The 12,783-nt window shown below is 40.4% G+C and overlaps 1 protein-coding gene across 1 annotated transcript; it reads right to left on the bottom strand.

Moving 5' to 3' along the window:
- Positions 1–84: 84 nt before the first annotated feature.
- Positions 85–11,742, bottom strand: atg9a (ATG9 autophagy related 9 homolog A (S. cerevisiae)). Its single transcript, XM_034207394.1, has 20 exons — positions 11,449–11,742; positions 11,089–11,139; positions 9,979–10,130; positions 9,806–9,849; positions 9,608–9,672; positions 9,015–9,164; positions 8,452–8,593; positions 8,180–8,320; positions 7,953–8,073; positions 7,611–7,786; positions 7,406–7,528; positions 7,141–7,328; positions 6,268–6,421; positions 5,585–5,764; positions 4,898–5,110; positions 4,559–4,791; positions 4,017–4,134; positions 3,561–3,837; positions 1,794–1,942; positions 85–1,695 (listed from the first exon to the last, which is right to left on the bottom strand). The coding sequence occupies exons 3-20, from the start codon at positions 10,079–10,081 to the stop codon at positions 1,687–1,689; spliced, it is 2,586 nt and encodes an 861-aa protein (XP_034063285.1). The 5' UTR covers positions 10,082–10,130; positions 11,089–11,139; positions 11,449–11,742; the 3' UTR covers positions 85–1,686.
- Positions 11,743–12,783: the final 1,041 nt, after the last annotated feature.

The raw sequence follows: 12,783 nt of genomic DNA on the forward strand, positions 1-12,783 counted from the left end.
TATGCTAATTTAGGCTATGCTAACTCATCCTACTGACTCACCTTCAACGGCACCGTAGCGTCAACACACAAAGTCAAAACAAAAAACATTGCTTTTTTTCTTTAATGAATTAATTTACATCTGTACAAATTATATTTTACAGGATTTATAAAACAAACAACAAAACCTCTAAACCACACTCACTTTTATCTTGAAAGTGAAGCACTGCACCATTAACCATAATAATAGTGATAACAATGTGACAAGGCTTTTTTAAATTCCCATCCAAGTGCACAACAGTAAACTTATCCTATTCACAACAGGCAATCATCATGGCACATCCCTTTTATAAATAAACTATTTAAAAATATGTATAAGAAAGATACACAACGAACAACCCCAGTAAGGTGACACCCTCTGTATTAACAGATAATTAAAGTGCATACTTCTTTGCTAAAAGAATTGTGGTTTAATGACAGCAGAAAATGGGAAAGTCATGCTGTGATTAAGCTGGATGTGGAGATGGTCATGGGAAAGTCATGCTGTGATTAAGCTGGATGTGGAGATGGTCATGGGAAAGTAATGTTATTTTGGGATGAGTTGCAACTCTTTAGAACAATGTGTAGCTGATGGTCATGCACTTGTGCTCGAGGGTTTTTTGTATGGCACACGTTAATATTACATGCTTAAAACAGCCTTCTCTGTTTGCTGCGCCATTTCGCATGGTGAAATTAATAAATCCAGAACAAATAAAAAACGACTGGTTACACACACAATGTTGGCCTTTTCATTGTGTACATTTGATTAGTTTTACATTCTAAATGATTCCTGTGAAATATCCTAACATTTAAAGTATTTACACAGTCCATGTGTGCATGCTACAAAATACCAGAATACACTGTACAAATCTTTTAAACAAGAATTTATATGTGCAAACAGAGCCAGACTCTGAACATTTAAAAAATACACATTTTGTTACGCAATACATGCAGAAATAAATAAAAAAGGCAAGGAGTAAAATGGTATTTAAAACGTGGCATGTAATTTTGATACTATTTGAGGCCTTCATGTGTTTTGTGAAGAGGCAGAATGTGAGCTGAAGTACAGAGCACAGGGTAGGATACAGAGCCTCCAACTTCTGGTACACTAAAAAATACACACAATGAAAGTCATTGTGTTAGAAGCATCTTTCTGAACATATTCATTGCAAAAGGGGGAAACAATACAGACAGCACAATTAAGATTATTGTGATCACATTGTGAGCAAGTTTTAACCTATTTTTCTACAGCAATAGTAGCAGCATAATGCAGGTTTTTTGTTAACATCATCTAAGCACCACATGCACTTTAATTATATTTTGACATTATAAAAGAGCAAAGCATAATCTGATGGCATCGATGGCTATTATAAATAACTTGATCCTGTAGTTCCTCTTCTGATACACACAATCAGATATTCACCCTGTTTGCAAGTGGTAAGTCTTAAAGTATCTTTGAATGGTTTATCATTGTAACTTGTCCAGATGATTTCACTCATAAAGTTTGTAGAGATCATCATGGTACACTGCACTGACACATATCCATCTTCACCTGTGTCAGATAAGAGGGTTAATCCTGGTGAAAAGGCTTGTTTGAAGACGAGGAATGGTTATATGGACATATATGAAGGATGGGTCGCTGTCGCTGATACTCATCCACATAGCTTGTTTATGTAACCTAAAGTGAGAGAAAGAGAACAAAAAAAACAAATCTACTTGTTAGCACACACAGGAAAAATAACACCACCATTCCAATCACACACATAATCAATTCACCTTGTGCATGTGAGGAGGCATATCGTCCTCTAAGCCCTCTTCTGGTAGTGGATCAGGGTGTCGGGGCGCTGCCTGACCCTCCTCTGCCCACCCTCCCATGGGCACACCACGGGCTGACCTCAGTACTCTCCCCCCTGCACTAAAAGAGTCTGTAAAAACAGAAAAAACAAAAGACAGATGAGTTTAGGAAGTGCCAGTAATTACCCTGATTGATATAGCACCTGTACAGTAAAGATGCAACAATTAGTCAATCAATAGAAAATGTATTGGCTATACCTATTTTGATGCCAAACATTTGCTGGGTTCATGCTTCTTCATTACATTACATTACATTGCATTTAGCTGACGCTTTTGTCCAAAGCGACTTACAATAAGTACATTCGACCAGGAAGACACAACCTTGAAGAAAACAGTGTGAGAATGTGAAGAGTTTCTTTCAAATACATGATAATATACTCAATAATAGCTTTATTGTACAAAACATACAGTTTGTAGATGTCACCTTCGGCTCTGGAAAATTACACAGGGCATTTTCACTATTTTCTGACATTTTATTGACAAAAGGATTATTTGAGAAAATATAAGAAGGATTAATCCATGATGAAAGAACATTTACACTTGCAGCTACTTTGCAGTAAACTGTTCTCATTTCTTAAAACACATAATGCAATGCTATTGTTTCTATAGTAAGTCAGTGTGACATGAAATAAAAATACATTAGGTAAATATTCAAATTGAGAAACTGAACTTTACACTTGAGAAAAATGTTCATGTTCCTGTAGATGTATTTGTTCAGTCAACTTGTTTTTAGTATGTAAAAATAATGGCGCTGCAAGAGGCGCATTCACACTGCGGTACTTTTCCCACAAAGGTTCATGTGAACTTAGTTCATGTGAACTCTTTTATCGCGTTCACACCAAAAAGAGCCGGTACTAAAATTAGTTCATGTGAACCTTTTTACCCCCATGAAAGTCCCTGCTAGAGAGCAGGGACTTTCGTGCGGCTCTCTTGTGAGAAAAGAGCTATATTTCTGATTGGCTGGGCGGATTGCAAACCACGCCCCGTAAAACTCCCAAAAAGTTTTGTGAAGCCGCCATTTTATTATCCTTGCATTAGCATTATTAGCATTAGCATTAGCCCAGCGCAGAAACACAGAGAGACTAACTTATGGCAACACAAAATAAAACATGGGAGCGGTGGAGATGAGGAGGTGTCGGCGTTGTGGCGATTTACTCGGAAGGCTTCAGTAGAAGCTGCTGGGAGTCCCAGCAGCTTCTACTGAAGCCAGTCCCCAACTCCGGGGACTTCCGGCCGGGGACTTTGGGCGGCAGTATACGCCGTGAAGTGGTTTGCGGCCTGCCAGTAAACCCAAAGCAGAAGAAGAACAAGTGACGTCAGCGGCTTCATTTGCCTAATCCACTCCCAGGGACTTTTTCCAGTGTGAACGCGATCTGTACTTAGTTCATGCGAACTAAAGAGTTCACATGAACTAAGTTCACTTGAACCTTTGTGGGAAAAGTACCGCAGTGTGAATGCGCCTAAAGGAGTGCCGAAATCTGGTGACAACATTATGCAACAATATTATACAGTATTCTTACTATGGCATGAGTTACAGAGACTTCAGAAGAGTTTGTTGGGGATGATCATGCACCTGTGCTCGAGGACTTTTTTTTAATAAACAGTAGTCATGACAGCAATAATAATAAAGACTGGTAATGCTAAAAACGATATAATTAAAATGCACATGATGTGAAACATGGAGAGTACCTGCTGTAGATCCACTAAACGGCCGCTGGCTGCTGCTCTTGTGTGACGATGCAGCCCCCTCCTGGCCCCGGGCGGTACTGACGATGGCTGAAGCTGAAGTCGGAATGGCACAGGGACTGGGAACTGTGGTGGGGAAAGTGTGTGAGCGAAGTAAGTGTCTGGAGTGAGGGTTGGGTTCGCTCCTCACTTCATCGGGGATGCTGTCACTGCTTTCGTCACTTTCCTGCCTGTGCCATGTGTGGCGGGACAGCTCGCCACGGGACTGCTGCTTGTGAAACTAAAGGGGGGTAAAAAAGATAGCATTAGTGCCCTGTTCATTATTATATATATTGTTTTATTCAATCTTTATTTAACTACGAATATTCCAATGGAGATTCAGTGAACACATGACTTGAAACAAATCAGCAAAGATATCCTCTGTCTATTCTATTCTCACACCTGCTCACACACAATTACCTCATGCATGTAAAGTGCATGGATGCTCATCTCAGTGGAGGCGTACTCTGAGAGGACCAAACTGGTGAACTGACCCTCCCATGCACTGCTGCCGGAGCTCACAGTCCAGGCATCCGTTCTACAGAAAAAGAATACAGAAGTTTGAAGAAAATTAGATCCTACATTGGAAACGCTAGGGAAATGAAGACGAGGAAAATAACAGAGAAAAACGGATATAAATGAACTTACACTTCTCCGCTTTTTTATGTATTCTAAGTCCCATGTAAAATGTCCTTGTCATTTGTATGTATCTTTAATCCCAACCATCCTGTTGTAAGTACAGTTATAGATTGCTAAAGCGCTGGGAATTTAACCTTATTTTAGTCAACTATTTGTCGTTATATTCATCTGATTATTTTTGCAATCTCAGTCTATATCATTTCACCAAAATATCACTGTTTCTTTTTCCCAAGCCCTGTTGTTGTCACAGTTAACTGTAACTTAAATGTAAAAATATTTAGCTTGAATAAGTTAAGGCATAATTCAAAAGGAAATGTTCCTACCCAGAGCCGGCCATTGCTTTGCTGGTGGTTGAAGTGTGGCCAGAAGGCCTGTGAGCTGCACTCAAGCTTCCCCTCAGTTGAAGACTGCTGCTGATCGGGGAAAGGGAGCGTAAGGCAGATGCCCCATTGCCCAAGCCAGCTGCTGCATGATTGGTCAAAGAGCCGTCTGCGCTGAAATGAACGGAGTTCAGTGTAGACGGACCCACCAAGACGTTTGCAATAAGGCTCCTCGGCTGCAAGAGAGAGAAGACAGCAAATCAGTATTTACTTCTGACGCTTTGATAACATCTAACTTATGACCACTGATACTCGAGCATGAATGTTGGTTTATCTCTGTACCTCAGACTCAGACAGTGAGAGTGGATGTGTATCTGAAGGACCTCCTGTGGCTTCTCTGTGAACTTTCTCTTTCAGCTGGCTGATGAAGTGCGTGGTCTCCTGAGAAGGCTGCCACTGAGGGTTGGTGATGGCAAAGTGCATCAGAGACAACTCTGTCTTCCCGTCCTCTGCCTGCTGGTAGATAGACGCCTCTGTCTTCCCCTCAGACATCCACTACAGGAGGAGAGACAATCAACACACAGGTGTTCACATACTGTAGACCCTTTTATTCACTCGTCTTTTAATCTAATGTCACAAAGTCTATAGATAAGTATTTTAAAGTGTGTCTTCTTCATCTGTATATGTCTGTTTGGCTGCATTTGCGGCTGTATCGTTTCATTATTTAAACTTTCTTTAATGAACTTACTTTGTCTTTTTTGTCGACATAAAATGAAATGACTATGTCTTGATGAACACCGAGCCCCATGTGAATGCAAATACATTATATGCTTTTTTTTTAACAACTAAACTAATTTACCATACATTTTTAAGAGCCGTCAAAACAATTTATTTGGGGAATTTAAATGTACTAGTGGTGCTCAAAGATTGCTGCTAGACCGCCCTGTTAATAAGGTGTGTTGAATGTTATGAATGAAGCTTTGAAGTATTTAGTACAGCCCTACAGCCCCTCATGTTGCAGTCCCTTACCGCAGGGTGTCCATGCTGCCTGATGTCCATCTGGGCGAAGGAGCAAGTGTCTCCTACCCCAATCACCTCCACAGTGAAGTTCCTGAAGAAATCAATGATCTCCAGAGACTTCCTCCTCAGACAGAAGATCAGGATTATGGGAGTCACCACTGGACTTATCAGCTCCTCCAGAATAAACACCTGAAAGATAACAGAGAAAAGGTTGACCCTGTACATTTGGTTTACAAAGTACAGTTGTAAAAAAGGCAAAGCTGAAGTTGAATAATGGTATTTAAAAAGGCATAATCATTGCGATTGAAATCTAGAACAATTCTTGTTACTTTAGGATTACATATTAACAGAACACATGCTGGGACAATCTTGGAGTGGAGTGTAAACCCCTCCCTTAATGAATATCAACAAGGTGCTTCTCAGCAGGGCACTATTCCTTGTGAATCGTCTTAAAAAAGCCAACAGCATACTGTAAATACATCTTTGGTTTTACAAGTCTCTCTGAGATATTAAAGCAAATAAGGGAATGGGGATAAAGCTTGGAAATTAAGAGAAAATAAGCTGTGTATCGTCAGATACAAATCTCTAGAAAAGTATGGATCAACATCATTATTTGTTTAGAGAGAGAAGTGATTTCCCTTGTAATTATTCTGAGTCTTGATCTATATTCCCAGTTCAGATTTCATACTCACTGCTTTGTACTGGAAGAGCTGGGAGAACTGGTCTCGAGTCTCATATCTATGTGCATTGCCCTGCCAGTGGTCAGGCATGTAGTGGATATGAGCCAGGATAACCCTCAACAGCTGCTCAGGACAAAACACCATGTGCTTATCTGGGATAAATGATCTGAAGAGACAGAGAGAGACAGAAGTGGTGGCAAATAACTACATCTTATAACTCAAGAGGTTCAAAATCAAATTGAAAAATGTAACTCATTTGAGGAAATGTGCTTGATAAGTAAATCTGAAAACCCTGTTAGTGAGGATATATCACAAATTAATTAAAACTGTTCAGAATCTACCTGTTACCTTTCTAATGGGTTATTACTGTAAATGCCTTGGATGATTGAATATAAAATATAAAGTTATATTAATAGAACTGCCTTATTCCTCAGAGTTCAATTCATAAAAAATGTACCTCATATCTAAGCATTTCAATTTATAGCTATTAACAGACTTCAAATAGTCAAGAGCTACTTAAGGAAGGAAAGCCTCTTAAACTCATCCTTATACCTCAGAATAATCTGCCGAAGAGCATTAAAGGGATTACAAATCCTGGTAGCTTTAAAAGGGCAATTAAGATATCCTACATAAATTAAGATTTGTGTCTTATATTTGTTTGCCTTTCCATATTAGCTGTGTAATGACAAATGTTATACTCTATAGATCCATTATAATGATCTAGATCACAGATACACTGCATCAGGCTATACTACATTCTTCACCACCTACTGTATTTACACATTAAGCCAAGATAGAAATAAGCCTCTTGGGCGTTGGTTTGCTAATCATTTAATGATTTATTTGTGTAATTAGAAAATGCTTTAGTTAAATAAGCTCCTCTACCTGCAGACTGTGATACACACTCCAAGAAGCGTGATGGATGAGAGAACATGCTCTACTGCCAGGACGTCCTCGTCATAGATAGTCAGTGCAATGAGGACAGCCAGAAGAGACCCGGCAAAAAACGCCACATTTTTAGCAACCACCGTCAGCAGCGGTGAGAGGAAACAGTTCATATACTTGGACGCAGCCTAAAAGAAACAAAATAAGAGTTATAAAACTAGGTTTCAGTGTAAAAGAGCATCAGGGGGTTAGTTAGTGGACTGACTTTGTAGCCTTTGCTGAGGCGGGACATGAGCTCATGGTCCAACTCATTAAAGTGCCGCAGGTAACATCGACCATACAGAGACCAGCATCTCGCTCCCAGAGAACCAGGCTCTCGTTTTATAACCTAGGCACAAACACAACAAACTTCAGTTTAGAACACTAAATGACAAAGGAAAATGTATGAAGTTTGTGTGTACGCATGTTACCTCTGTGTAGCTAAAGAAGGCGTAGAGAATCTGCCACACCAGAATGACAGGACACAGCAGCAGATTGGCAATCCCAATCCACAGGATACGGGATGCCAGCCTGTCTGCCAGCTCAAGCCTGTTCCCTCCTCTCTTGTACTCTGGTTTCAGGCTCCACTCATTCTCAAACAGAGAACCTGCAGACAAAAAATCAAGGGAGGTAAAAGATGAATCCTTTGTAATTCTAAACCTTGACTCAAAGGCAAATATATGAGTGGAAGCATGCAAATGGTCATTTCACCTGAATATGACACCATAGAAACACAGCCACATCCACACACATCACATGCAACATGGACGTACCTGGCCCCCAGAAGAAGATGAGCTCAAAGTTGTATTTGAGACCGCGGGTGTAGAACACAGACTCCCCAAGACCAGGAAGTCGAAATCGCACAGGAAGGAGTGATTTATTCACCATGGCAACCTAGAGAAGTAAAGGAAAAAAGTTTTGGTTTGGGTTTTTTTATGATTAAAAGTAGCATGGCAGCAACTAAACAATGTTTTTAACATTTCATCACATATGTTTATACCATATAGTTTTTAAAGCGGAGGATGCGGTGGTAGATGTCAAGCTCCGTTAGTTCTTTTTTATGGATGCAGATCTGGTGCTCCTTCTGGATCTCCACTATCCTGGCCTGAACCTCCTGCCATGTTGCATAAGGGAGTTCTGACTGAAAAGAAAAGAAAACAAAGCGAAGGTTACTTTCTTTTTCTATGTGATAAGAAGTAACTTACTAAAGTACACAAGCAAATCTTTAAGGCATTTCTAAAAAATAACTTCTTGACATGATTTATATCTCACCATGGTCATTTTGAGTGCGTTGATGTAGAAGGATCGGATCTCCCAGTAACAACAGACGTTGTAGAGGAATTTGAGCAGGCGGTGTAGCCAAAACACTCCAGAGATTGTCAGCACAAAAATCACAAATGCATTGTCTCGGATACTGCGGAAGAAAATATTTACTTCAATTAAAAAATGTACATATGTATTTAGCTGCATTAGGATTTTCTGACAAAGATAAACACTGCTTATCACAAAGATAAACAATGCTATAGTTATGAAAAGAAGTACAGCATGAAAAAGGGCATTGATATTGAGCAACATTTTTGGGGTTGCCTCTTAATTTTTAAATCATACATAACATGTCACACCTTGATTTTTCATCCTGGGATATTACCAAGTAAGGAATATTCAGGCAAAAACCAGTTCCATGTGATAATGTACACCACATACTAAGAAAGTCAGTGTATACATTTGTGTGGATTGTTCTGTTTCACACTCAGATACACAATCGCATCGAAATTACATTTGCAGCTGATTTGCAAAGAAAAAGGATTATTATTGAAATGCAGCGTCACACTCACCGTGCACTGCAGACATCCACAGGGAGGAAGGCATCAGGCAAAGTGACTTTAGATGAATCAGTGTGATTTACGAACTTGTTGGCAAAGAGTATGTCATAGTCCACACAGTTAGCTAGGAACACTGTGAAGCCAATCACAAACAGCAACTGACTACATGGAGGGAGAGAGAGGGGGGGGAGAAAAGGGCACACTGCCATAAACAAACCTCTTACAGACAAATAGAACAGAAACTACCGTCTACCGTCAAACTATGTGCAATATGTGCTTTATGTGCAATATGTGCTTTATATACATATGCCATCTTTAATAACTGTAATATATCGACCGGGCTGCTAAATCCTAAGAACTGCTACAGGATTTGATTTGTAGATTTGATTTGATCTGTATTTTTGAAAATTAAAAAAAAAAAAGGCATATTGTTTATTATATTATAACTTAGTACTTTTTGTAACGCATGTAAGATATGCAACACTAAGCTGTCTGTGGCTCTTTCCTGCTGAAACGCTGCACATTTCCCCTCTGTGGGACTAATAAAGGTATTCTGATTCTGACTCTGATTCTGAAACATAAGTTCTGAAAGGTAGGATACATACACTAGCTCAAAGATCTCTCCCAACAGCATACAGGTGAATCCATTCTTCTGGTGCAGATTATAGACGTAATGGAGGTTAAGGAACATTGCACATGTATCTGAGATAAGCAATAGTATTTATGGTCAAATATATTAATTGTGCAAGATCAAAGTAGCGTAATACAGTTTTAACACATGCCATAGCCTTGTAAAAGGATATTCTCTGGAAAAACAGGTCCAGGTTTTCTATATGATGCCAATGTGCTGCAAAAGGAATCATCACACATTAGTAATGGGGTTGTTTTGAGGCATCAATGAGTGTAAAAGAGGAGGGTGTGTTTATGTGTGTGAAAAGTTCATGATTTGTTTGTAATTAGTTTGTGCATGTCATACATTTGGCTCCTTCAGGCACATGCATCAGCAGGTTCTCCTCTCCGGGGGGAGAGTCGCTGTAGGACGCCTCCAGGCGCTGGTACTCGGTGTCAAAGTGCGCCATAGTGACAACAGCTTCAGTCTCACCAAGTAGCTGAGCCCCCCGCTACAGACTGGAGCACAGAGAACGGGAGGGAGAGAGGAGGGGAAGGCAAGAGGGAGTCGTAAACAAGGAGGAGATGAGATAAAATAGATTTACAATAGCAAAGGTTTACACATCATATCTTGTTTAATAATCAACTAATGTTGACACTTACACCCTATTATGGAAAATGTGTTAAACAGATCAAAGCCTCCAATGAGGCCTTACTATCAACATTAGACTTGATTTTGGATTGATTTAGTCATTATTGATTATTAATCCTTTACAATATTTGTTTTGCCTGATATTTTAAAGCTCAGGATAAGCAACTCAGAGCTGTATTCATAAACTATAAACGTCTGGTTAAAAGGGCAGTTTCTTCAAAAATGCAACCCCAGACTACTGAACTATCTCCACACATGACTACAATTTAAGAGAGATAAAACATTTGAAAATGTGCCACAGAAGCATAGTAAAGTGTGTTTATAAGAAATGGTCCTGTAATTATTTAGTGACAAATAAAATCAGTAGTGTGTATAGCAACTATGCTTCATTTGCCTTCGCCAGTTGGACTGAAAACCAAAACTAAACTGACTGTGACAGCTACATCTAAAAGCTATAATAGCACCAGGAGTTCCCAAAGAGACTGCAGATTAATATTGTGTTGACTGAAGACAATGATAAAAGGGCTTGGTGTACAAACCACATAATTGATACAATGATGACATAACATTGGATGGAAGTATTCAAGTACAACGAAAATGACCTAGAGACTAAATATTTCTCAAGAAGACCATTATGTTATCAAACTGTGAAAACAGCATCTTAAAGTGCAATGACTGAATTTAAATCGGAGTTATTACATAACAAATCAGGGACTACCCTTAGTTATGCAATTAATACTTGAGATGTGGTTTATGGGTGCACGTCTTACCTACATGTCTCAAAACAGAGCTTGTGGTTATTATCCAATACAGAGATTATCTTACCTCCATTGCAGTACAGTACGTCTAGTGAGGGTGTTTACTCAACATTACCAGCTGTAAAAAAAGAAATACGTTCTTGTCAGTCTTATCCAGGACCATAACAGACTCTAGGAAGGGACTGTAAAAGCCATATTACTATTAAAAGGCAACATATAATGAGGCACAGGGCTGAACCGACAAAAGGTGACAGAAATAGCTGATGTTTAGTGGCGGTTTTATCCTGGATATAATAAGCAGCAACACATACAAGAAATAAGCACACAGGAGAAACACAGGAGATTCAGGTGTTGTTGTTGTCGTGGTTTGACAGCACAGGCCTGGCTCCCTCCCAAAAATAATAAATGTAGGCTATGCCTCCCTTACCGATGGGTTCTTCCTCCTCTGCTGCGCCAAGTTAAAAGAGTCAACTCCAGGGGGATTTTTTTTGGTTTAATCTAATACCCGTCTTGTTTTCGTTTTCTGTTTGCTGCGTCTCGAAGTCAAACACGAACCAGTTTCATTTTCCAAATAGCTAGCACTGTGGCATCTGTCATAGCTGACGGACAAGGACATTACCCAATCAGAGTGAAAGTTCGCTAACAGAAGGAAGAACAGCCAATCAGAGGCGGTTAGAGGCGGGCTCTAAGAAGACATTGCATGTCTGAGAAGTAAGTGACACGCCCTGCATGAGACTCCATGGCCCTTTCTCATTTCTCAAACTCCCCTCCTCGACTCCTATCCTCAATACTTAGTCCCGCCCACAGGAGATGCGAGCGGAGGACCGAGGAGGGGAACCGAGGAGAGAGGAGGGGAAGCAGCAGGCGGTTAGAGAAATGAGAACTCTTCTCCTCTGAGCAGTCATTTTAAAGAGACGTCCATTAATGATGACAGGAGGCACAGCAGCCTGTCTGATGGACAGATGTGTTCATGATGACTTATATATTTACTTTGATTCATTCACAGTGGGGTATAATGAGACAATAACAGGCTACAGATGCGGACACGCACACACACATATGTATATATTTATATAAATATATACAATTTCAGAATCAAACAGAGCACTCTCATAATAACTATCAGAGACTGGATATATCCCCCCCTCTCCCCCTCTGGTCGCTACAATGAGGAAAATAAATTACGGGCCAAAAGTTGTATTATTAAAAGTAAGCAGAGGACAACAAACCAACTGAGACCTGTCTGTCCGCTGCATCTACGCACACACTGTACCACACACACCTACACACAACACACACACACACACACACACACACACACACACACACACACACACACACACACACACCACACACACACACACACACACACACACACACACACACACACCACACACACACACACACACACACACACACACACACACACACACACACACACACACACGCACACACACACACAGGGGCGGACTGGCCATTGGGAATACCGGGAGTTTCCCCGGTGGGCCGGTGCTGTGTGTGGGCCGGAGGACCAACAAAAAATAAAAAAATAATGTAAAAAAAAAAATCCTAAATCCTACCGGCTCACATTTGTAAGTGTTCCAGCCCAGCCCAGCCCAGTGGGGTGTGGCCCACTGGGCTGGGCTGGGCCGTTGTGATAGGCTACCTTTGTTCTATCTATCAGTTTCAATGGGTTGGCAGGGAAACAGGGTTCAGGGGGAGTGGCTGTACCCGTAGGATAGAAAAGGGGGAAGTGACGTCT

Source organism: Gymnodraco acuticeps, unplaced genomic scaffold (genome assembly GCF_902827175.1).
Source record: "Gymnodraco acuticeps unplaced genomic scaffold, fGymAcu1.1, whole genome shotgun sequence".
NCBI lineage: Eukaryota > Metazoa > Chordata > Actinopteri > Perciformes > Bathydraconidae > Gymnodraco > Gymnodraco acuticeps.

Coding starts and splice junctions, on each gene's coding strand:
- atg9a (XM_034207394.1), bottom strand. CDS start 10,081: ATGGCGCACTTTGACACCGAGTACCAGCGCCTGGAGGCGTCCTACAGC. Junction 6,422..7,140: donor GTGTGTATCACAGTCTGCAG/GTAGAGGAGCTT, acceptor CTGTCTCTTCAG/ATCATTTATCCCAGATAAGC. Junction 3,838..4,016: donor ATGCACTTTACATGCATGAG/GTAATTGTGTGT, acceptor ACCCCCCTTTAG/TTTCACAAGCAGCAGTCCCG.